This window comes from Macadamia integrifolia, chromosome 6, assembly GCF_013358625.1.
Source record: "Macadamia integrifolia cultivar HAES 741 chromosome 6, SCU_Mint_v3, whole genome shotgun sequence".
Classification (NCBI taxonomy): domain Eukaryota; kingdom Viridiplantae; phylum Streptophyta; class Magnoliopsida; order Proteales; family Proteaceae; genus Macadamia; species Macadamia integrifolia.
Window position 1 is genome coordinate 20,091,945 of NC_056562.1, and position 25,664 is coordinate 20,117,608.

General features: G+C 37.9%; 4 protein-coding genes across 4 annotated transcripts; all 4 read left to right on the forward strand.

The window, feature by feature from the left end:
• Positions 1 to 4,450: 4,450 nt before the first annotated feature.
• On the forward strand, positions 4,451 to 7,780 carry LOC122082461 (guanine nucleotide-binding protein subunit beta-like protein). The gene is made up of 2 exons (XM_042650040.1): positions 4,451 to 5,417; positions 7,427 to 7,780. Exons 1-2 carry the CDS (start codon positions 4,575 to 4,577, stop codon positions 7,526 to 7,528), a joined length of 945 nt encoding a protein of 314 aa, XP_042505974.1. The 5' UTR covers positions 4,451 to 4,574; the 3' UTR covers positions 7,529 to 7,780.
• Positions 7,781 to 14,304: 6,524 nt separating this feature from the next.
• LOC122081054 (universal stress protein PHOS32-like) lies at positions 14,305 to 16,891 on the forward strand. The gene is made up of 4 exons (XM_042648007.1): positions 14,305 to 14,513; positions 14,605 to 14,726; positions 14,853 to 14,971; positions 16,584 to 16,891. The coding sequence occupies exons 1-4, from the start codon at positions 14,327 to 14,329 to the stop codon at positions 16,666 to 16,668; spliced, it is 513 nt and encodes a 170-aa protein (XP_042503941.1). The 5' UTR covers positions 14,305 to 14,326; the 3' UTR covers positions 16,669 to 16,891.
• Positions 16,892 to 21,321: 4,430 nt separating this feature from the next.
• Positions 21,322 to 21,938, forward strand: LOC122080982. The gene has a single exon (XM_042647884.1). It carries the CDS (start codon positions 21,324 to 21,326, stop codon positions 21,753 to 21,755), a length of 432 nt encoding a protein of 143 aa, XP_042503818.1. The 5' UTR covers positions 21,322 to 21,323; the 3' UTR covers positions 21,756 to 21,938.
• Positions 21,939 to 23,558: 1,620 nt separating this feature from the next.
• On the forward strand, positions 23,559 to 24,029 carry LOC122082114. Its single transcript, XM_042649600.1, has one exon. The coding sequence runs from the start codon at positions 23,559 to 23,561 to the stop codon at positions 24,027 to 24,029; it is 471 nt and encodes a 156-aa protein (XP_042505534.1).
• Positions 24,030 to 25,664: the final 1,635 nt, after the last annotated feature.

Consider the following 25,664-nt stretch of genomic DNA (forward strand, 5'->3'; position numbering starts at 1 on the left):
CATTCAACTTTCACTGAAAGCATTGAATAGCACTAAACACCCCGTGTGAGTGGCCTAACGTGTGCCTAGTGGGAGTCGAGTTCGATCCACTGGGTCATGGTCGATCTGATCGAATTGTACCAACCCTTCTGCTTATATCACAGATCTCAGAAAAAATCTCATTTAGATCACCACAAAAAATATGCGGAAGTGAGTCATTCGTCAAAACAAGTCAAAAATTCGAGTTACATTTAAAATTTTTTTATCTAATTCCATAGGAGTTAACATAAAAGGAAACTCTCTTATGAAAAAAAATGATATTGGGCTCAGTTATTGATAGAGTGAATAGATGTGGCATTTCTATCTCTTTTGATTCAAAATTGTGGTGTGAGGAATACACCTCTGAGTCTCATTTTAGCGTGTCACACATTGGAAAGTTCTACCTGTTTGAATCCTTCAGGCACTCATGGGACAGCATCTCAGCAAAATCTAAGACATATCGCTCCCTTCAATTGTCACAAGTTCAACAGAAGCTTTTGTCAACACCTTGGGGGAATATCCAAGAAGGCTCATCCTTAATCCTAGGAGATGCTTGAGTTCATGCATTGTAAGTTCAATGAAACACTCCTCTTTCACTTTTACACTTACTCCATTTTTTTCCGGAACATCATTTCCTCCATTGCATCTAAGTGTGTGTGTCAATTTGGGATAAGAACCAGGAACGTACCACCAAGATAGTTTGAAGAATAAAACTATGAAATTGATTATGGTTTTGTATTTTAGTTTCCTATTTAAGGTAAGACACCTAAGATCTTATGATGATGAAAAGTCCACAAAATGAATAATGGAACCATTGAAGTTCTTCTCCCTTTTCCATGGTGCTTGGAACCTTTTAAGAATCGGTACCATCCCATCCCATTAGTAAATGGGAATGAGATCTACGTTTGGTCCCATTAATTAAATGGGATGGTACTAGGATTGGCACCTTTGGTACCAATGCTGATATAGATCAATCTTGAATACCAAGAACCATCATGATTGACACCCTTAATTGCATCTCCATTTAGTTCAACGAAAAGCTTGGAGGGATAATTAATGAGTGGCTTGTATGATTATTTTAGACTAACGAGGCGTCATGGCTCCAAGAGTCCTATCACATGGGCATATCAGGTAGCGGTATGCATTCTTGATCGATAATACATTCCGGGAAATCATACCAAACGTAATTGTCCACCTACAACACTTCAAGCAAATCTATACAGCTGAACCTACCATATTACCCAATGACTATTTCTCCCCCATTGCAGGCCGGGTGACAGCTGAGGATAATCACTCCCTTACCAAACCAGTCACGCCACAAGAGATCACTAATACAGTTTTTGCAATGCCACAACTCAAAGCACCTGGACCAGACGGATTTTCTGGCATTTTCTACCACAAAACTTCGGATGTGATTGGTGCAGAGGTGATTGAATGTATTCAAAATTTCTTCCAAACAGGGACTCTCACTATATCTCTCAACAAGACTTTCATCTCGCTCATACCAAAGGTGGATCACCCTACTTCGGTCTTAGAATTCAGACCTATTGGACTCTGTAACTTCGTCTATAAAATCATCAGTCGAATCATGGTCAATCGGCTCACCCCGATCTTGCTGCGAATTATATCGTTCAACCAGAATGGGTTCCTCAAAGGCCGTCACATCCAAGACAATGTTTTGACTGCAAATGAAATCCTTCAAAAACTCAAAAACACTTGTCACGGCAGCCGAGTTACTTCTCCCTCAAAGTTGATTTGAGCAGCCTACGACTGTGTTGAATGGCCTTTCCTTAAAAAAGCTCTCCTCACTTATGGTTTTGACGCGGAATGGGTTCGTCGAGTCATGTTCTGTGTGGAAACTACTCAGATGAGCATCCTTCTCGATGGTATCCCACTACAATATTTCCAGCCTTCCCAGGGAATCCGACAAGGTGATCCTCTTTCACCCTGCTTATTTGTTCTCTATGCGGAACTTTTATCATCACAGTTAGAATTGACACTTTCAACTAAACAGATCAAAGGCATTCAACTCTCGTGGGTTGGACCACACATATCTCACTTAGCTTTCACATACGATTTAATTCTCTTCGGACATGCATCCATGGAAGAGGCTCGAAAGCTACGAGATATTTTAAACCATTATTGCAGGCTCTCAGGTCAGGCTATTAACATTCAAAAAACAAGAGCCCAATTCAGTACAAATATGGAAGCCCACCTCAAAAGACAGTTCAGAGAATTTTTCCAAATTGTGCCAAATCGATCCCCTGATAAATACCTGGTTGTCCCGGTTATCAGCAGCAAGCTCTCCAAAACCCATTGTAGTGATCTCATTCGAAGGGTGCCCAACAAACTAAATCATTGGAAAGCCCAATATCTCAACCCTGCAGGTAAAATGGTTCTAATACAGTCTACCCTTTCAGCCTCCCCTCTTTATGCCATGTCTTGTTTTTCCCTACCGTCTTCAGTCCACAAAGCCCTTGACTCAATCAGTTGTGAATTCTAGTGGTCAAATGGCCCGAACTCCCAAGTGCATACCATTGCTTGGCCTACAATCTGTAGACCAAAACGTTTTGGTGGGCTCAACATAAAATCTTCGGCCATCATGAACAAAGCATTGCTGGCCAAGAAAGCTTGGCACTTATTCACACCCATCACATCTCTCTGGACTCGCCTCATGAAAGCTAAATATTTTCCCCATACTACATTCCTACATGCAACATGTCCTCCATCCGCTTCCTGGGTTAGGTAATGGAGAGTCAATAAACCCCTGGACCGATTACTGGATACCAAATCACCCTCCCCTTGCTGCCTCCTTTCCACTCCAACCAAATCCTCCCACCCGAGTCTCCATGCTTACTGACCCATCTTCACAGACATGGAACCGAGAATCAATTCTTACTTGGTGGCCTCCAGATATTGCAGTTCACATCTTTTCCATCCCGATACCAATGTTCCCTGTTTCTGATAAATGCATATGGTTACTTTCATCTTCTGGGCGTTTTTCTATGGCTTCTGCCTATAGTTTAGCACCACTGGGTTCGTCCCTATTCAGCATCTGAATTGGCTCAAATTATGGCATTTACCCACCACACCCATAGTACAACACCTGATCTGGAAAACCCTACACAACAAGCTATCCCTCCCTAATCTCCTGAATACCAGAGGCTTTACTCTCAATCCCCTGTGTCATCTCTGTGCCCAACACAACCAAGATCCTAATCATTTGTTTCTACACTGCCCTATTACCCTACCCATCTGATCACTTCTTGGTTTGAGATCTTTATACCATTCTGACTATATTGCCAATTATATGATCTTATGATCCTATAATCTTAAACATCTGGATTCACTATTTATTTATGTATATGCACATCTCGTCATCTCAACCTCAACATTTTTGTGGGGGATGGGCACCTTACCTCTTAAGAGATGAAATTTAGCTGCTACCCGAGTTGGAAAATACTATAACTTAGGAGGGTATTTGTGAACCCTAGGGGGAAGTGAATATTCCATTTCTTTAGCTGCCAGCTGGGGGTTGCAGTCAAATTTTTTCCCCCCTTAAGATTTCAACTCTAATTTATGATTAAAGAGAATGAACTATATACTTATGGAAACGATTGAAATTGTATATTGGATATTTTAGAAAGGGAAAAAGAAAGGTGGCCCTGTTTCTGCCCCAAGGCCACACAACTAGGGGATGTGGATTACCCCTAATAAAATTAAAAAAATCCTAAGGATGTTGATGTCTCTATGCACTCTAATTGGCCTTGTATTGGTGCCATCTCTTGCTCTTTTTGAAGGTTACGGTTAGTATGATTTCTTAAAATGCATTATTGACCTTAGAATGCATACAAACACAACTTTGCGTTTGTCGATTTTTCCACAATCCCACTTCTGAATTGGACATATTAAGGCTCCGTTTGGTATCGTTCTAAAAAAACGTTTTTAGAGTTTTTTCGTTCTATTGGAACGAAAAAACAGAATCTTCTGTTTGGTGCACTATGGTCTGTTTCTGTTTTTCTTGAACAAAAAGTGAAAAAAAAAAAATTTGAAAAAACGAGATTGGACGGAACTCCATTTTGGAGTTCCGTCTTTCCAGTTTCGTTCCATTTAAAAAAAAAAAAAAAAAAAAAAATCCCGATAAAAATCTGAAATTTTGAAACACCATTTTTTCGTTTTAAAACTGCGTTTTGACACAGAAATTGAAATTTTCGTTTTTAATACTAAACGGCTTTTTTGTAACAGAAACGATACCAAACGAGCCCTAAATCCTCGCTCTGGCCCGGCCTTAGCCTCGGCTGGAGCTGGACCTATAACAATGGACCTTGGCCCAACCCAACACTGAGAAGATCTGGACCGTAGCCTCGAATAGTTGTGGTAGTGCAATCCTAAACCCTAGCTCTCGTTGATGATAAAAACCTGATAATTAGGGTTTGTGTATTTGCCCGTCTTCTACTTCTACCCTTTTTCTTCAAGCGAGCAGCTCATTTGCAGAACTCGTAGCCAGAGCGAGCGAGAGAGAGAGAGAGAGAGAGGGAGAGTTTCAAGGAGAAGACATGGCTGAAACTCTGGTTCTGAGGGGTGTGATGAAGGGTCACGCTGACATGGTGACCGCGATCGCAACCCCGATCGATAACCCGGACATGATCGTCTCCTCCTCCCGTGACAAATCAGTCCTCGTTTGGCATCTCACAAAGGAGGAAACATCATACGGTGTTCCTCGTCGCCGCCTTACTGGCCACTCTCACTTCGTCCAAGACGTCGTCCTCTCGTCCGACGGTCAGTTCGCTCTATCTGGTTCTTGGGACGGGGAGCTCCGACTCTGGGATCTCAACACTGGCGCCACTACTCGCCGTTTCGTTGGCCATACCAAGGATGTTCTCTCCGTTGCCTTCTCTATTGACAACCGTCAGATCGTCTCCGCCTCCCGTGACCGCACAATCAAGCTCTGGAACACACTCGGAGAATGCAAGTTCACCATTCAGGACAACGACAGCCACACCAACTGGGTTAGTTGCGTGAGGTTCAGCCCGAACACATTCCAACCCACCATCGTTTCTGGATCTTGGGATCGCACCGTGAAGGTCTGGAACCTTACAAATTGTAAGCTCCGCTGCACATTGGCTGGTCATGGGGGTTACGTCAACACCGTTGCAGTTTCACCCGATGGGTCTCTGTGTGCCAGTGGTGGGAAAGATGGTGTGACACTATTGTGGGACTTGGCTGAGGGTAAGAGGCTTTATTCGCTTGACGCTGGGGGTATTATTCACGCTCTCTGTTTCAGTCCGAATAGGTATTGGCTGTGCGCGGCGACACAGGAAAGCGTTAAGATTTGGGATCTGGAAAGCAAGAGCATCGTTCAGGACTTGAAACCCGATGCAGCCCCTGGCAAGAATCAGGTATATTTGGATTTAAAGTTGATGTTTTGTTTTTTGTTATTAGAATGCCATGCTTCACTATCTTCTATTTTGTTTTTTTTTTGTTTTTTTTTTGTTTTCGTATTTCTTTCCAGCTGCACGTTTGTTATATTGGCCTATCCCGTCTCATATGCATATCAAGTGTTTGATATTTTGATTCTATTGGCATGCCTAATTGGCTATTCTTAATTGACATAAGCTTATTGGAATAACTAGAAAACCAGTTTATTTAATCCAGTTGAGCTTGGATCACCAATTGCATGCGTGACATCTTCGTTTTCCCTACACGTTACTCAAGTGGGTAGTTAGGCATGTTTTTTGTTGATTTCCACTGTATTGTTGTAGCATCTTAACACGCGTGTTCCTTGATACTAAAAAACAAGCCTGGAAAATTACCCAGGATAACTGGTGTTTCATAGAGCCTGAGGAATAAATTGTGTTCTATTAGAAGTATTTTTTTTATGCTGTTCATTCTGTTATTAATTCACAACCACTGGATATTTTCTGACTACAACCCAAATCATTATTTTCTGCCCCCCTCTCGCTCTGACCAGCATCGTTACTCTCCTTTGGACTTCCTATTATCTACCTATTAGTGCTGCTCTTTTTTTTTTTTTTTTTTTTTTCTTTCTTTTTTTCTGTCCATAGTATTTTTTTTTTCCTGTTGTGGGCCTTCCTTACCTCATTCTTAACCTTCCATTTCAATTAACAGTCTTTTTATGAAGTTCTGTTTTTGTGCAGTGATCTGCTTTATGAAGCATTTATCGCCTTGTGTTTCTGGTTTATAACTTAAATTTCAAAGTTATGGCTAATCACTTGGTTATCAATCTTGTTGGAACTTTTTGTTTCCACATTTCCTTTTACTTCCTATGTTAGTCTGACTTCTGTCAAAACCTTGTGACTCTGAAGTATCCAATCTAACCGAGTTTATCATTGTACTGTTGTCAGTTATTGGTATTTTTGTTGGAAGCATAGATCTGTCCAGTTAACTAATTCACCCAGTCATTCGTATCTTATTGAAACTTAATTTGTTCTTAGTTATTACATATTGGGTGGAACCTATGATCTTCTGAGACTTCCCTATAGATGAGTGAAATGCAGTTATTATATGCATTATATATACAGTTCCCCTTGCTATTCCCTTTGTGGAGGAAATCTGATGAATATAATTGGTTTGAGTTTGCTAAACAGTATAATTTTTTTTTATGAGGTGTGGGTGTTTAACAGTAGGATTTTATGTACAAGCCAATCCTGTCCTTGATTGTGTTTCAAAAACAAGATGCATGGTGGTTATCGTGTTGTCCTAGAGATCATGATGTCTAATTGGGTCGAGATGCTTGTTTGTTGATTCTAATTGTTGATACCTTGTTATAGCAATGGTTCATGGTAAGTTATATGCTAGACATAGAGCCAGCTTTAGTTTGTGTGCTTGATTCAGAAGAATTGGAAGCATCTCAAACTTGAGGTGGTACTAATTCCCTCCCCCCTCCCCCCTCCCCCCTCCCCCACTGGGGGGGAAGAATCATGTGGTCTTTTGATCAAAATATGTAAAGTCGTTCATTTTTTGTTTGTAAAACTGGATTTTGCTAGCCTGAATTGCTATCAATGGTGTAGTAAATATGATGATAGTTGTTCTACTCTTATGATTCTGGAGTCCATGCCAAGCTTATATCATCAGAGAGCGATAAATGATGACTATTGCTTCGCTCCACATAGAATGTGCGACACTGTAAATATTTTATTGAATGAGGACTACTTGTGCTATGGGCCCATAAGGTGATGGGTGCACCTCCACAGAGCTTAATATGTTGAGTGGATAATGGATTCTACTGTATTACGTGGTAGCAGCCCCCTGTTTGGTATGGGTTCAGAGAGCCTGTAGCCCCTTTTGGGCCATAGTTCTGATATTCGGTTGAATATGTCATAATCTGCAGGATGAGAATAAGTCTTAGCACACATTTTTTTAATTATTTTTGTTTTGTTTTATGCAGATGTTGTATTGCACCAGCTTGAGTTGGAGCTCAGATGGAAGCACTTTGTTCACCGGGTACACCGATGGTGCAATCAGGGTTTGGGGAATTGGTCGCTACTAGGCACTTTCATCAGCAATTAAGATTTTGACAATTCTGTTTTGGTTCTATCATTTCAGTCATATTTTTGTTTAACATTCAATGCCTAGGAAGGATGATGAATCTTTTTTTTTTCTCTTTTGGTTTTTGGTTGTTTATTCGCTTGAATCTTGGTTCAATACTGGTGGATTCATTGCGATGAAGCCTATCCTTTTCTTTTGCATTGTCATTTAGAGAATTTTGATATTTAGGGAATATAAGCGATACAATTGTTCAGCTTGAGCTTTATCATTGTTCTTGCTATATGTTCCTACAAGGCTTGATATTCTGCTTGGTGGTGGGGAAATTGTGTTTAGTTTATTTTGACCATTGTTTCTAAAAGCCAAGTGTTGCATGTTCAGTCAGCTCTGTGGTAATGAAGCCTAGAGATGGCCAAAGCTCCTGAATATGAAAACATTGTTACTCTGCTGACATTTTCTTCATCAAGGCTTGGATTCTTGGCTGGTACTGCATTGCTGTAATAAGGTAAAAAAAATTGGTTTATTTCATCGACTGCCAAAGGGATTTTTCTGTCCGATACGGATCTATCTGGATTGGGATAAGATCAGTGTCGGTCATGTCCGATCCCGATACTGATTCAGTTATCTCTAACCCTCATCTTTTGAAACAGTATATCAATCTCCGCTGCCTGAGTAACTTGGGATGGTTAAAATGGTTTTTAGAATTCTCATTACCCAGGTCGTCAGAACGTATTTAGGCATTTTGTTCTGTATCGAACAATGGGAAAGCATTAATGTGCTTCGTCCTTGAATAAATACCAGCGTTTCTAAACAAGTTATCGGGAATCGAATTAGCCACGGATGATTTTGATCTGAATAGAGTTGATAGTCTTGAAATTGTGATAGTTACCAATGATTTTAATAGCTGATTCTAATTACGATTTCTGATTCTTGCAATTGTGATAATTGCCCATACTTTTAAGAGGGTGTTTCTAGATCTGCAATTTCTTGGAAGTGTAATTTTTAGATAAATATGTGGGAGTTGAATGATTGCTTCCTGATTAGTTATCGTTTCTATTTTTTAATTGTTTTCTGATATTTCTTTCTAATATTGAGTGGCTATGACAATAATAAGGCATTAGGGTAGTTATGCATGCCAAAATGAAAAATGAAGTTTTTGAAAATCAAGACAAATTTGAACCATCTATTTTTATATTTTTAAAGGGGATTTGGGATCAATAAGGGGGCGTCCATGGGCATCAATAGAGTTGAGGTTTTGTGATTTCAAAGGGTGGGGTGTCATTTTGTCGACCTCTGTCAAAGAGTGAGGGTTAATTAGTTGCATTCTTTTTTATTTTATATTATTATTATTAAAGGAAAGAATGTTTTTAGTCGTGCAGCTTCTTCAACGTGGGGGTCCTTGACGAGGTGTAGGTAGGGATTGGATGTGATCGGATTTGGATATCCATTGATGGGATTCAGATGCCCCCAAATGGATGCGGATCAAATTTGAATTTTTGACTATTCATTTACTCTCTGACTTATGTAATTTGGACTTTCTATCCCCCAATGAATACAATTTGTTCTTTATCTTAGTTTTTTTCCTCATTCTTTAGAACCTTTATAAACTTCAAGAATTTTTAAAATAACTAATTGATTATCTAATCGAATTGGATAATTATTTTTCGAATAATTTAGATTTAGATTGAACGCCCCTAAATGAATACAGATGTGGATTCAAATTTGGATTTTGGTTGTTCATTTATATCTTTTTACGTGGGCATAAAAGTGGGATGGGTTTTTTGAGTTTCACAAGTGTGGAGTGTCGATTTTTGGTCCTCTGTGTTTGGGTATGGGGGCACTTCCTCCTGTGTTCGTTTCCCTCTTTTTCTTAATCCTTTTGTTCTCACTTCTCACTCATATGGGATAAATAATGGTTCAGTTGTTTAATAGAGGATGGCTACCTGGCCAAGATGTCCTCTCAAAGATGACCTTAACCTTTTTTATTATTATTTAATTTTATCACTATTTCATTCCCTATTTTCTCTCATCTTATGTGTACGTAGCAGGAACCATTTCGTGCGACGTTAATAAAATTCTTGAAAATCATGTCCCCAAAGTCTAATTGGTTTTAGTTGATTCAAATAGATGATTTATCGATTTAAAATCAAACCACACCCATTTATTAAATGGTTTCGTTTTTAAGAAATCAGAATCAAACTGACTAATGAGTTATTGATTTCGTTTTAGATGGTTCGGTTCGGGCCCAATAAAATTATTTCATTTCTTCATTTTTTCTTTTTTAAGGTGGAAGTGCCTCCACCAAGCGATATTGAAAAAATCTGAAGAAATCTTTCCTGCTTTTAAGCAAAGCAGGTTGTACAAGAAAGTTAAGTGGATCTAACCACCACATTTTAGACATATGAACTATGGAAGCTTCTCTAGTCAGAACATGAGCTTCCAACTTACATGATTTAGGGATATAATAGAACAAAGCAGACTCAAAACTACTACACAAAGAGACAATATCATAAGCTATAGTATTGGTGGCCCAATCCGGAGTTGCAACAACGCCATTTAGATAAGTGATTAATCCAAGAGAGTCAGAACAACACTGGATTTTCCTCAAATCAAGACTCCTAGTGAGGAGGACTCCATCTCTAAGAGCTTCAGCCTCCATTGAAGATGCAGAGAAACTCCTACTGGTCTACACTTAGCAGCAACAAATTTTCTATTTTCATCATAAATGAAGACTCCTTTGCCACCACAATTGTTATTAGAAATCCATGCACCATCAGAGAAGGTAGAAAAGTAACCAGAATCCAAAGTAGTATGAAAAGAGGAAGGAGAAGGTGGGTTAGTTTGAAACATATAATGATTCCTAAAAGAACCCAATCTTCCTTCCTCAGTTGAATGATAAAAACCTTGGATCACATTTGCAAGAGAATGATTAATATGATTAAACACAAAATTATTTCTAGCCTTCCAAATTGACAAATCAGAGTTACCCACTGTAAAATGGCATCTTCAGGGATGGAAAATTGTCCAGAGATGATGCCAAGAATTGCTAAAGCAGATCTAGCATGTTAGAAACCTGTAAAATAGCAGTGTTTAATCTAAAAGGTGAAGTCTTCCAGCAATCAGCGGCAAAGTCATAGAAAAAAAAGAGAATGCACAACTGTTTCCTCTCTTCTAGAGTATAAAGGACATAATGGGGTAGGAGAGATATGATGCCTAAATAGGCAATCATTAACAACAATAGAGTTTGTGCAGTATCTCCATAAAAAGATTTGTAATTTTGGAGGAAGTTTTAGCTTCCAAAGGTGCTTCCAGATGTGTGGATAAGAAGATACAGAACCTGCAATAGAATATCGTATAGAGAATGGAATTCCAAATGATAAGCTGACTTTACCAAAAATCTACCAGAAAGGGCTGCCTTCCAAAACCATGAATCTGATTTAGGAGAGCAATTTAAATGGATATTAAGTATGGCCAAAGCTTCAACTGCAGAAAAAGAATCATTGATTAGCTTATTTTTCCAACAAGCATAATTACGATCAATAACCCTACTGGAGATATGGCGCTCTTGCGGCTCCCTCTGCTGCTGAAAGAGGTTTGCTTTTTTTCGCGATTGCCCTATGCCTCTATTTCTTCTCATGTTTCAGTTTAATTTCGCTTGAGCGAAGAAGTTTTACAACGATCAGAATATCATGCCCGATTTAATCTTCAATTATTTGTATTCTTCAATTAAAATCATCAACGGGATGATGAATGATGTGAAAATAGGTTTCATTCCAATCTTTTTCTCGTGGGCTACTGGTTATATTATTGCATAGCGTGGTAGAATAAACTGTATTTGGTTTTCTAGGTTACATCCTCATTGTAAGTTGTTGTTTTTTTTTCAAAGAACAATGTCTGCCGACACCATCTTCAATCGAGGTAAGAATAAGATGATGTGATCAGGAGAAAAACTAAAGCCCTTCTGTATCTCTCCATAACGAGCCTTGAAGAATTTAAATGAGAAGCAATGCGACATAAAGTTCTGCTACTACACCGTACTGAAGCTTAAGTTGGGAATTAGACCACATAGAATAGGGTAAACTGAAATGCAACAACATAAATGGCTGTTATTTTTTTATTCATGCTTAATATTCTTTTCCGGCATGAACTGGCTTGTCGGGAAATCTTACCCCATCTGTAGATAGGTCTCTGTTTTCCGTAATTATAGTAAGACAAATCTACTACAGTATTTAAACCATTCACAGGTTGGCTAACAATCTTACCATTACCAAATAAAGGAATTCAAATGTTAGAATATATCCTAGTGTTAGCCCCATTTCCTTTTCGTCTATATAGTCCTTTAATCTAAAGTTATCGGCCCTTAAGTAAGCTATGCCAAACCCAAGAACCAAAGGATTTGACAGAAACTTCAAGAAAGGAAGAATGGGGTAGTACTTTCCTTTAAAAATTCTAACCCATAAAGCTTCCTCATTATGAATAACATGCAAACACTGCCGAGTGAACAAAACAATGTTAATGCTCATAAAATCCCAAAAACCAAGACCCCTCACTTTTGCTTTTGCAAAGAGAAGGCCATTTTGACCAAAACACACCCCTACCCTCAGCATCTTTCCACCAAAATCTCTGGACAATTTCTTAATTCACACCTTAGATATTTCTTTCATAAAATCAAGGGTATCATGTATGTTTGGTGACCAATGGGGTTGGTAGCCTAGTGGTGAAAATGCCCTCAATCCATCACCGCTCGAGTCGATTGGTTATGGGTTTGAGTCTTGGCATGCCCACTATTGTTCATTGTTCCTGTGAAAGCACTGTTTGTCGTACGGGGGCTTGTCCTGGGGACTATGATCACTACCATAAAGCACCCTTTTTTTTTATTAATATATATATATATATATGTTTAGTGGAGTACATATTATTATTTCTCTTAATTGTTCTCCACTTCAACTCGGTACGTACATTTAGAGGAACTGAACTCATTTTCCAGAACGAACTGGATCATAGTTATAGATTTTGGTTTGGTTTTTATAGATCAAACACCATATTGGTCAAATTTCAGATTGATCCAACCATTTGACATTCCTAAATAGAATCATGACAATTGACAAGTGTGATAACATGGTTTCAAGTATTAGTAATATCTTTCTATACCTGACTGATCTAAATCGATTTGTCGTCTCATTTTAGGGGTAAAACAATAAATTTATTTTTTTTTATTTTTTTTTTTGAAAAAATAAGGACACAGATGATTGATACATACCAGTTCTTTCCAATGCAAATTCATATCATATTGATATCGACCAAATCAATATCAATAGCGATACCAATACCTATGACTAAATCCTTCAATGCTAAGGAGTCACTTCCCACACCTGATGGGTCTTAACTATGAGATCAGATGTTCCAAACCCACTTTTTAACTTTAATCATTTGATTGTTCGAAACATCCAACAATAGGGAAGATTAATCTTAAAATCTTACCTCCAAAGATGGATAATCCATAATTGTATGTTACTTTTATGTGTGATTTCTCTGGTTACTCGTGTCCTTGGGTAAGGGTGCTTACATTATGGTGCCGACTTTTAACGGTCAATTATGGTTTACCCGACCCACCAAACTGCCCCACTCAATTATTCCACCTTATCATTCACATTAATATATAAAAAACCAGGGGTTTTCCCCTTAATCACGGGCAATTAATGGGGTTAGGGCCAGATTAGGATGGGGGTCTAAAGGATGGTTAGGATATTTCCGAACTCGTCTTACGGGAAGAGTATTAATAGCTGACAGATCGTGGATTTACCTTCACTGACGGTGGAGCTAAAAATAAAAGACTAAATTTTCCTTCTCCCTCAATAGAGATAGAAGGAAGAGAAGTCTTGTGACCGTGTGATTGGATTCATGTGTTATCAATAACTTTTACCCCTTATTTTGTTGGGAGGAAATTACCCTTTTCATGCCAATCCGATGGTATTGATAATTGTGATCTGAATACAAACAAACCTTGCGTCAAAGAGACACCGGCATCAATGGGTTTCATAGGTTTTTTATAAAATGGAATCAAGTCAGGAGTATCAGTTAAGTGAAGCCTTTTTTTATCAACCTCTCCATATAGTTTTTCCAGGTTTCCACCACTGGGCATATTTGGAGGCTAGAATTCAAAAACCCTAGGGTCAAGTAGAACACTTTCTTTTTATACTTATTTTTTGGCAAGAGAAAGCCTAAAAAAGCAGTGTGACCCTTACGTTAGACACATAAGAGGCAAAATGACCACCTCACCTCTCATGTAAAACAAAAATCTCACCCCTAGTAATGTTTCTGTGTGCTCCTATTAGCCCCACACCGCATTTTCAGGGATTCCTCTCCTCTTTTATTTTTTCTTCAAAATTTGTGATTACATGAAAGTGATTTATATCACTCGTTTGTTTAGGTCGACCAATGTAAACCCGTTCAGAAGGTACAGCCAATGAAAATTGTTTCAAAAGTGGAAATTATGGAAATAAGTCAAGAAGAGGATTCGTATGAAGGAGACATATTCTATCTGATACTCAAGTTGAAGAAGTTGTATTATTATTTGACAAGAAAAGTTTAAGATTCACCAAACCCTAAAATTCCTGTTGTCTAAAATGGGCCCCTTCATTGGCACTTAAATGACCAAGTTGCCCTCAAAACAGGCAACTATTAAAGAACCTTCTAGTCCATTATCATAGTCTTGGCTTAGCCAAGGAGAGTCTATATGGATCCATCACCATAAATTAAGCTCTAGGAGTGATTGAGAGAGAGAGAGAGAGAGAGAGAGGGAATGGAAGGTGAGAGAAGAAGGAAGATCATGGTTGCTCTGGAATACAATGAAGAAAGCATCCACTCCTTGGAATGGGTTATGACTTATCTCATAATTCCTGCATCACTTGATTCCGTAGTGTCTGATCATCTGGTTATTTTATTTATAACCCCCAAAGCTCCCTGGACTGCAACTATTATAGGAAAAGGTAGTGTACTTCCTAAAATTCGTTAGTCTTTGTTATTTATTTCTTGATCCAGAGGTTTCCTGTTAACCCAATTCAGTTTTGTTGTTTTAAGTTGGAAACTCTTTAGTTACAAGCTTGCAACAGCCATTAATGAGTGATGGTCCTGAGCAGAAACAGATTCAGATGGCTCGTGGTGTTGTTGAACGAGTCAGAAATATGTGTGAGAAAAATAACGTAAGTTGAACTGTAACTACTAGAGTTGATTAATTGATCATTGGAAGAAATAGAAACGATGGATTACTTCATTCTCTTAGGAATTTTGACAAATAAGTAAGATGCTATTTTTTTTTTTTCCACCAGATTTCGTATGAGATGAAGGCCATGGCTGGAGAAGCCAAAGCAGAGATATGCAAGGCAGCTAACGCACTTGGTGTAGACCTCTTGGCTGTCGGCGACCATGAATATGGTGGGGGCAAAAGGTTCTCTCTCTCTCTCTCTTAAAGTCGACCCAAGCCCTCAACATAAGAGAAAAATTTAGCTTTTCTTCTAGATTGGTGATGGTGATATTGATTGAGGGCCATATATACCCACTAATACAGAAATAAAGTGGAAGTCATGAAATTCCACTTCGGGGACTTGAGCATTAGGTGTATATTGCCCAATGGTAAATTAAAACATGATAATATTTTTACAATTCTCCCCATCTCTTCATTATATTTTTCATGTAGTTTTGGCATAGATATGGATATACATCAGAACGAGGACAATAAACGACTTGATCGATCTTGATATTATGTTGGAGGGTTTGATCTAAAACCTTAAAACTTTAGGTGGAGAGAGCTCCTCCAGTACATGAAAACCCCAAACAAAGAACTAAACAAACTGATGTGAGATCGTAACTCTATTATAACTCCCAACATAAAACTTTGGAAGGTCGGCAAAGTTTCAATGGGTTAAAAAAATATCTCATGGATTAAATACATGTCAAATTCAAGATATATATTCCACACGGACCAATATGAATATGATTACCATCATTTTTAAGCTTCAAACCTTGTTACTTCCAAAAGATGAATCTATCTCCAATTACTTCTCAGCTTTAAAGTTCTACATATGCCAAAATATATTTTGGTTGAAGGCTTGCGATATAGAAGAGCTTGTTAGAAGTAGACTAGTGTGGTAGCAAGGGTCGTCCAATGAAAATATATATATATATATATATATATTTGGATTGCATGAGCATCTTGTAGAAATGCAACCTTAAAACGATGCAGAAGATAATAGAAAAACAAGAACAAACAATGCACACAAGTTTATGAGGTTCGGTAAGATTGCCTACGTCATCAGTGATATGAGATCCTGTTTCACTATCAATGGAAAATAGGATTACAATGCTTGTCATTATACCTCTCAATATTTCTTGCATTATAAAGAAAGAAAGTCTCGTGACAAATATATAACGAAAAAATCCTAATCTAGAAAGTACAAAATTGCCCTCAAATAAAAAATTCAAAAGAGACTACCGTCCCGCTTGTCGAGGCGCCTGCACCAATACCCTTGAATTAATTTGCGACGGAATACAAGACATTGTACATCAACATATCTCACAACTAAGAACATCTTAGGTCATATATTCAGGTATTCGCAGCCTTGGGGCCTGTTTGATAGCGTTTCTGCCATTTCTGTTTCAAGAAATGGCAGAAACATAAATTTTCGTTTTTAAAATAGAAACAGAATTGAAAGTGTTTGATAGTCATGTTTTTGAAAATCGATAGTAATTAGTGAAAAGAATTACCACAAGTCGTTTTCAGAAATGGTGAAACAAGCTGGATCATTTCTTGAACCATAAATAGTTAAAATTTTCAATTTCTATTCCTAAAACCAAGTAAAACGAAATAATTTTATCAAATATTTTTTATTCTATTTCTATCTAAAAATGATAGAAAAAGACACATTTCTTGAAGCATTATTAAACGGCGGTTAGAATACTCATTACACTTCATCCAACACGGAAGAGGATCTGAGTCCGTCTTCTTTTACTGATCTCTTTAATTGCTGATCTTCTTTTAAATATTGAATGTCTGGTTGCAGGCTATTCTCAACGGGTTGTGTCGCGGACTATTGCCTTCAGTATGCCAAGTGTCCCGTCATGGTCGTCAAAAGACGCCATTACTGATTACATCATTTCATCAAAAAACAGGAAGAAGTCTCACTCTCTCTCTCTCTCTCTCTCTCTCTCACAGACACACACATATACAGAAAAGCTGCTTTTAACTAGGTGTTTCAATGGATTGTGGTTGAGCCCATTTGCATGTATTCCAAGGAACTGATATGTATAGGTGTCCCTTATTAAAATTGAGAAATGATATCAGTATCTTCCTTTGCCTATCTCTTTTTCACCCTCTTTTCTTTTGGGTTTCTCTTTTAGATAATGCAAAACTTAATGGCAAACAATACTTAGTTTTGTAATTGAATACTTCTAAATGCTGAGGATCAAGTTTTCTTTGACAATGGTGAAGAGAGAACATCTTAAATCATAATATCCGATCTTTAGATTAGATTGAAAAAGGTTGTTTCTGACTTCGTATAATAATAGATGAAAAATAATGATGAAACTCACCGACTCAAATCCACTCTAAAGATCACATATATTCTCTTTGGAGACGAAGAATTTTCTCTAAATTCTTGTATCATTAAGTCTATACCATTTTCATGGAAAAGGCAAAGTTTGTGTTACTTTTGGTCTAGTATTTACACTATTACTAGGAGTTAGCCCCGTGTTGCATCCATTTAGAAAAAAAGATATATCATTCTTCGAAAATTTGAATCTGATGGTGACACTGCGACATCATTACTTCAGTATAAAATGTCAAATTAGGGAAGCACCTACCAAAAATAACCTAAATATGTAATGGGCCTGGTTTCTGGGTGAGTGTAGATTATTATTGGAGTGGACATATGTGGGCCAGGTTGGACTGCTTGTATTAAGCCCAAGCCCAGCCAGAGATTTAATACGGAATGGCAATTTGGGTAAGTCAGCCCAACAAAAAAAAGCTTCTATGAGTTGGGCTTGAGTGGGTAGTTATGGGTTGATAGCCTACTTGTTTCCTGAAGAAGAGGGAAAGAGGGACTTTGAGGTGTGGGGGCTAGCAAAGGCTCATTTGTGGAGTGATCTGTACCTCCCATAACCTATAAAATAGATACAATAACATGTAAACCAAAATCTATTACACTTAATCCCAAGGCCTAAAATACAATAATATAAGATAGCCTTCTATTATGTTCATCTCTGGATTTTTTGAGTCATTATTTTTAGAAAAAATTACACCCCACTCCCCTATAGTTTGCTGAAATTACACGTAGATCTAAGGGTTTAAAAGAATTATGCCCCCTCCCCTAGTATTGATGGTGTGATATGAATATGCTGTTAGTTAAAAAAAAAAAAAAAAAAAAAAAAAAAAAAGGCATAATACCCTTTAATGGAAAAGGTTCTCATCCGTACCCCTCTGAATCTCAACTTTCCTTACGTTCTGGTTTAGCAGGCTGCTAGGGCTTATTTACTGCCAAAATATGTGTCGCCCAATTCTTCTGGTTAACATTTCTTTCTGCAAATATGAGTTAGATTTTCCTGTGAATACTTGTGGAGATTAGTCAATATTTGTTATGATTTCATAAATTAGCACATTGTATCAAGGATCACAGGTGCCTTCCATCAATTTTTTTTGATTGATTTGGGTCGAAAAGAACAGAGGAGGACGAAAGAATTGAAATGGAGAACCCAGAAGCAGTAGCAGCTGCACGGAATCACGTCTTCTGTGGAGTTATATGTCGGCGGTAACGGGGGTTGGGTTAAAGCCACCGGAACCGAGACTGAGAACTACAAAGAAGAGATCGAGAGACAGAGAGAAGATCGAACCTGTTCTATGTCGACGGTAACATGGGTTGGGTTAAACCCATCGGAACCGAGACTGATAACTACAAATAAGAGATTGAGAGACAGAGACAGAGAGACAAAGAGAGAAGATCAAACCTGCAAATTTTAGTAGGTTTTATTGCATCGGTGATGGATACGAAGACGGGGGAGAGGAGGAAGAAAGAAGAGGAAGAAGATGCTATGGTATATTGGTAACTTCATGTGTATATATATAAGGACATTTTTGACATTAAAATGTATGATATTAAGTGATGTTATCAGTTAATGGTCCCAATTCTACGGTGATTAACGGATCAGACCTAATTGTAAGAATTTTTTAAGCTATAGGGGGTATGTAATTCGTTCAAACTTATAGATTCACATGTAATTTTGGCAAACTATAGGGGAAGATGGTGTAATTTTCTCTTATTTTTATTATTATCTTTTAATCTAAATACTCTATTCCCACTTAGAGTTGGGAGAGTGCCCACGTCTGTATAGAGGTGTGTAAATATAAAAGGGAATATCATTGAATTAGACTCTAAAACTTAATACATGGCTAATTTTGATTAGTCTTCTCTATCCTATGGTTGGAATAGAAATTTCAACTATCCAAGTAATAGAATAATGTCTTGTGATATTTGAAAAAAATACAAATCTTTGTGCCAATAATAATTCTCCATATATATATATATATATATTTTAGTAAAAGAACATTATCGCCTAGTGTATGCTACGTCCACACACATAAGAAAGTGAAACCAAGTTGCGAAAAAAGTCCATACCCCAGCTTCACTTCCCCATGTGTGGCATAAGGTATACCAGAAGATAGCATTCCTGAACCCATATATTAAATAGTGAAATCCATACTGACACTTTCTCTCTCTCTCTCCTATTTTGACCATATAAATGCTTTATGAATTATACCATTCTCTAACTTTCATCACTATAACGTGTAAAGTAATTTTTACACTGCCATTGTTGGAAACCTCCAACTATGTACTCTCTATGAGGACCCTACATTTTGGGAGAAACATGTATAATTGATGTGGCCAGTAAATGCATTAGAAATAAGACGCCAAATCTGAATGAATATGCCTTTCTTGTTTCTCCTATTAAAAATTGGTTTCCAAAAGTGATTAAAGGCTAGTCTGTTTTGGCAACTAAGCATCCATGGACCACAAAAACAACTCAAACCAACCACAAGGAATTCTAAATGCAGAAGACTATGATGGACCCTCTGATCAGACCAGTGAATTGATGTAGTTAATAATTGCCCCAGGTCACTTCAACTATAGCTCATGCTCTGAGAAATCACCCCAAAGTCAAAATCACAAGGTGCCACCAACATCTCCCCACCTGGCAAATGAGTCAAAGATCTCTTTAACTTTAGTATTTAATTTATTTTTTATTTAAAAAAATATTATATCCAAGCTATTGCGTTTCAAAACGAATCTCAAGCCTATGTTTTCATCTTTTGTCATGGGAAAGAGTGGTATAGAAAATAACACACTGGGTATATCTACGAAATGGTGTGGATTGATCATATGAAGTTGAATAATTTTTTATATGTTATCATGTATCCCACAATGTATATATCAATCCAGATCAATTGTATCGGACAAAAAATAGTCTATCTTTCAAGTTTATGTATAATACTGGCCCTGGTTCATATCTTGTTAGGATCGATATATATAAAAAGACCTTTCAAAAACTTAATTTATCAGTTGAAAATTTTCCATTGGATCGACTTAGAGTAGATATCTTCCGCAAGAAATGGGGAGCGAAATCTATTAATAAGTTATGAGATTAAATTTTTTCTTTTTAATCGAATGCTTAGTGATGTGATGTTGTGATTGAACTCTTGTGTTATCATTATAAATCTTAAGTCGCATTATCTTTATCGTACAATTTTTTTTTTTTAAATTATATAAAATAAAAAAGTTTATATGGTGATCAGCTCCTTGGCGTAGTTGATTGGCGCATAACGCTGTAGAGCACTTAAAATTCTGGAGGTATCAATTTACTTAACAAACCCAGCCTAGTGAGCAATCCAAACTAGCTGTAGATATACAATATGCATCTTCAAAAGTGACTGATATATCCATCAATAGAGTTAATGAAGATTGTTAAAATTGTTCGAAACAAATTCCATGACCACACGACTTGATTACTCTCTTAATCATTCCATAATTTTTTTATTGTTTTCTTAAACTTTTACTTTTTGAAACCTCTCTTATTACCAACCTTGCAAGATGCTTTTAGCTTTTGGTGTCACAAATTTTCGAACAACACAAATAATAATTGATTAATCAAAAGAAGATGATGCTAAATATTTCTGAAGGAACACTATCATTAGGAGTGGAAGGTCCAACAAAGCTTTCAAGATTAGCAACCCACTTGTTTATAATATGGACAATAAAGGATGGAGAAAGAACAGCATCAACCTGATTTAATACATGGTACTGGTAGCTGCTTGGAAAGAGAGGTTCCTCTCCCATGCAGATAACAAGCTAACCCTCCCCATGGTATGGTCCCTATAAACCCTAAAGAGGGTCCCCACATCCCATGGACTCCCACACTATATGGCTGAAACCCATTCCCATTGATCCCTTCTTTTAATGGATTCCTTATTGTGGAAGTACGAGGAAGAACTCCTGATTTTTTTTTATAGAACGCGGAGGAGGAGGTGCAAGTTGAGGTCGCCCCACACGGCATCTACCTGTAACCTTTTAATTTCCAGGTTCTCCAACTTCCAAGACTCTTGCTTCCCTCACACTCACACGATATGCCCCACGTCCTAACTCTCAAGCCTGAACTTCTTCTCCACCAATAAACAAGAGATTCCCTCTAACCTATCTATCTATAAATAGAGAGAGAAAACAAATGAAATCAACAAAACCTTCATGAGCAGAGCTATGAACTCCATTTCTTCTCTATGCTCCCCTTTGCTTCCTCCACGACCTTCTTCAAGTTTACGGCCTCAGAAAATGGGTTTCCGGCGGCGGCGGAAGGTATCAGTTGTTGCTGAAAAAAGAGATGCATGCGACTGGGATTTCGGGGGACGGCTGGTGGATGAGAGTATGATAGTACTGAGAAGAAGGATTCATGAGAAGAAGATGGTGGAAAGGAATTACGAGCCTCCAATGGATTGGATGGAGTGGGAGAAGAAGTATTACACGAGTTATGATGCTAGCATCTGTAAAGCAGTTGGGGTCTTGCAGTCCCTATTGATGAACACCAGACCCAGCTTGGCTCTTGGGATGGTGGCGCTTGTTGCATTGAGTGTTCCCACATCTATGGTCTTGGTTATGTTACACTTGATGAATGGGATTCATCTACTTAACTGATACATCAATCTCCCATAAATTTTTTTTTTTGGCTCATTATAAGTGTAGAAAAGAAACATTAATTATTGGTTGTTTCTTATTATTACCAAAGTATTAGAGTGAAAGGTTGTAACATTCTTCTGATTGTTACGTTAATGTCTCATTCTCACAAGTTATTTAAGACAGTAAAAATAGATGTTTCAAAGTAAATTGAAAGTGTCATGGTTGTGTCATTATCAAAAGCTATCAATATTGATTTGTTGTTTTATATACTTTCGAATACACATATGAAATGATGTACGTCGACAATGATTTTGTCATTACAACTTTGGGACCTACCCATCCTTGCCAATCTATGTGCTACTAATACTAGAGTTATTTTTCTTAACTATCGTTACATGACCAACAACCCCTATTACATTAGAGATCAATATCATGCAATAACCAAAACAATTCCAGCCTATTTGGTTCCCCTAAGTTAATCATGTCACCATTTCTGGACAATCAGTCCAAACTTCTGTTCTTTCCATCCCTGTTCCTTTGCCCCCTACAAAATTATCTTGGTTTTCAAGTCCTGAACACATCCTGAAATTCAATGATTAATATATGCAACAATAATAGATTGATCCACAACTGATATTCTTTGGTAATCATCCAAAGCTAGAAAGTGGTCGTTAGAATGTATAACTCTCGGTATACCATGCAATAAAAGATTTGAAACATAAGTCCATTTTGGGATAATATGGATGATATATATATATATATATAGAGAGAGAGAGAGAGAGAGAGAGAGAGAGAGAAGGTTAGGACTATTTCTTTGGAAAACACATGGATTACAAAGCAACCAAGTATAAGAAAATGTAATAGTCGAGATTGACAATGAACTTTTTCATTAGAGAAAGAATCCAAGATCTGATCTTCATTATTACTCTTCTTTATTGAACAAATGTCCAAGCTACGCCTACCCTTGTAACACTCGTTCCACTCTATCACTATTTAGAGAGAACATTCCTCTTATAAGATCTTTAATTTTTGCTAAAAAAAAAAAGCTTTCAATTTCCCTTAGCATATCCATGAATTTCTTTCTCGTCTATAAACTTATGGGGAAGTAGGTGACAAATATAAAAATAAATCAGCTGCTCGTATGGATCAGCATCCAACATCTGTCATTTTTGTTTCTAAATATATCATTTTTTATCCTTGTAATGACAGAAAGAAAGACAGGTGTTGAATGCATGTCAACTCGTACTACCAAGTGATTGTAAGAGCAACGGATCCTATCTCGACCAATAGGTCCATGCTTCGATAAGTTAGGGGAAACTGATTGGGTATTGCGTGTGCATCTGTGTCACAAACCACCCTCTCAACCACGAAAGACACACTTCCTTTTTTTCTAATTCTTTGGTAAAAACTTTCTTTCCTTTTTGTATTATTATAATCTAAAGGAAGCGTGGGATTCGAATATTTCATTTCTGTTTAACTAATAGATTAATTCGAAGTATCAATTTTTATGCATTATTGCTTTGCAAGAAATAATGATAATATAAGTTTCCTTCCCCTCTAAAATTACCGACCTAGCCACCGCCATTAAAATGCGTCAAGCTTAAGTGTTCTTCTAAAATGGTTTTCCCCCACATGTCTCATGTGTCCCATTTCGCCTTTTAATACGTAATCCAGTACGACTGAACAACTAACCCTCTCTCTCTCTCTCTCTCTCTCTCTCTCTCTCTCTCTCTCTCTCTCTCTCTATATATATATATATATAACTCAACACAGCTCAAAAAGAACCATCCCTAACTCGTATTGGAAAGTTAGAAGAAAGCAATGGTTCAAACCATACCAACCCTTGCCACCTCTGTGCTTCTTCCCAACTTCCGGCTCCGGAAAACAGGAGTGATGCATCACTGCAAGCGACATACGATGGTGACGGTTTCTGCGACGAGAAAAGATGATTACGGTGGTGGGAGTAGGACAGGGAAGATTGGGGACGAGAACATGGTAGTGCTGAGGAAGAGAATTCAGGAGATGAAGATGGTGATGGAGAGGAATGAAGATGATGAGGCTCCTCCTGAGCATTGGATGGAGTGGGAGAAGAGGTATTACACTTATTACCACTCCGACGTATTTGAAGCCGTGGGTTTGCTTCAAACCCAACTCATGAAAACCAGGCCAAGCGTAGCTTTGGGGATGGTGGCTCTTCTCATGGTTAGTGTTCCCACGTCGACGTTCATGGTCGCCTTGCATTTGATGAAGATGGCCAACTGGATCGTATCTGCAGGGATTCACCTCTCTTAGTCTTAGGCAACATGTCTTTTATTCCCTTTTTCTTTCAATTTTTTTGGCTCTGGCATTGTTAACAACTAATTGGTGACTTTGTATATTAATTACATACATCGTAGATGATAGTTTCTTTTCTTCTATCCTCTCTTGTACGTAAATGAATCATCAATAAATATGCATATTAGGTATCTCAAACAAATATACGATTAAAAAAAAAATCGATTGAATTAAAATTTTCCTTTTTTCCTGAAAACTACTAAGAGAAATTGCCTAATGAAAATGTTGGTATTATAAGACACATCCAAGGTCCTAGATAATTGATGTAGTTTATATCTTTATAACTTCTTACATTTCCTCTGCGTAATTTTAGCATACATGTATTAGAGATACCACATGTTTATAATTGGGGTGATACTATTCTTCACACCACCATTGTTGTGGTTTAGTAAATTTCTCCCACATTGATGGCTTGAGAAGCCCTCCCTCGAGTCAGGATTCTCTACCCACTTGGGGTCCCCACATTGGGAGCACCAATGAATTGAAGTCTCCACCATAAATGACACAATTACGCGATTTCATTTCATTGGTAATCCCTCATTTGGGGAGGCCAACTATGTGATAGAGAATCCTGATTCCCTTAAAAAAAAAAATATGATAACGAAGGACGACACCTTTCCTGATTGGATGGCTAATCCATTTCCTTTGATTGGTCCCCTATTGATGCAATGGCCACACAGCCTAGGCTAGAAGAATAATAGGAATAGTCAAACAGGAGCCAATTAATTCCTTAATTTCGAGAAGAATATCAGCTAAGGAACAACTAAACGATCTCAGATTCTGCATATCTTTTGGTATTGGAGATGATGCGGAGCAGCAATCGTTGACGTCGCCCCACACGACATCTACCTGTAACCATTTAACTTCCCATCGAAGTTTCAAGCTCACTTTCCTCACCCGACATGCCCCACTGCGTCCTCCCAATAAGCCTGAACCAACCCTTTCTCCGCCCAAAAATTAGATTCCCTTTAACCCTTTTATAAAATACAGAGATCAATCTAAGAAGATCAACAAATTCAAATCTTCCTAAGCAGAGCATGGAAACTATTTCCTCTCTACGTTTTCCATTGCTTCCTCCACGACCATCTTATTCTTCTTCTTCAAGTTTATGGCATCGGAAAATGGGTTCCCGGCAGCGGAAGGTATCGATTGTTGCAGTGAAAAGAGACGCCTGCAACCTGGATTTCGGGGGACGGCTGGTGGACGAGAGTATGATAGTGCTGAGAAGGACTCATGAGATGAAGATGGTAGAGAGGAATTATGCGCCTCCCAAGGATTGGATGGAGTACGAGAAGAAGTACTACACGAGCTATGATTCCAGAATCTGTAAAGCTGTTGGAGTATTGCGAGAGCAGATCAGGTTCACGTACAGAATGTACGAGAACGATCGTGATCCGTGGATTTAGAATCAATTTTCTTTCTCTTCATTTAATAGGTTCTAAATCCACGGACCAAGAATGTACAATAACATTCTCGTACGTAAACCTCATCCGTTCATGGGTGGTGTTGCAGTCCCTAATGAACACCAGACCTAGTTTGGTTCTTGGTGTGGTGGCATTAGTTGGATTGAGTGTTCCCACATCAATGGTCTTG

Excerpts from the sequence above, each read along its gene's own strand:
- LOC122082461 (XM_042650040.1), top strand. The coding sequence starts at position 4,575 with ATGGCTGAAACTCTGGTTCTGAGGGGTGTGATGAAGGGTCACGCTGAC. Across the intron at positions 5,418-7,426 it reads CAGCCCCTGGCAAGAATCAG|ATGTTGTATTGCACCAGCTT; the intron begins GTATATTTGGAT and ends TGTTTTATGCAG.
- LOC122081054 (XM_042648007.1), top strand. The coding sequence starts at position 14,327 with ATGGAAGGTGAGAGAAGAAGGAAGATCATGGTTGCTCTGGAATACAAT. Across the intron at positions 14,727-14,852 it reads ATATGTGTGAGAAAAATAAC|ATTTCGTATGAGATGAAGGC; the intron begins GTAAGTTGAACT and ends TTTTTCCACCAG. Across the intron at positions 14,972-16,583 it reads GAATATGGTGGGGGCAAAAG|GCTATTCTCAACGGGTTGTG; the intron begins GTTCTCTCTCTC and ends GTCTGGTTGCAG.
- LOC122080982 (XM_042647884.1), top strand. The coding sequence starts at position 21,324 with ATGAACTCCATTTCTTCTCTATGCTCCCCTTTGCTTCCTCCACGACCT.
- LOC122082114 (XM_042649600.1), top strand. The coding sequence starts at position 23,559 with ATGGTTCAAACCATACCAACCCTTGCCACCTCTGTGCTTCTTCCCAAC.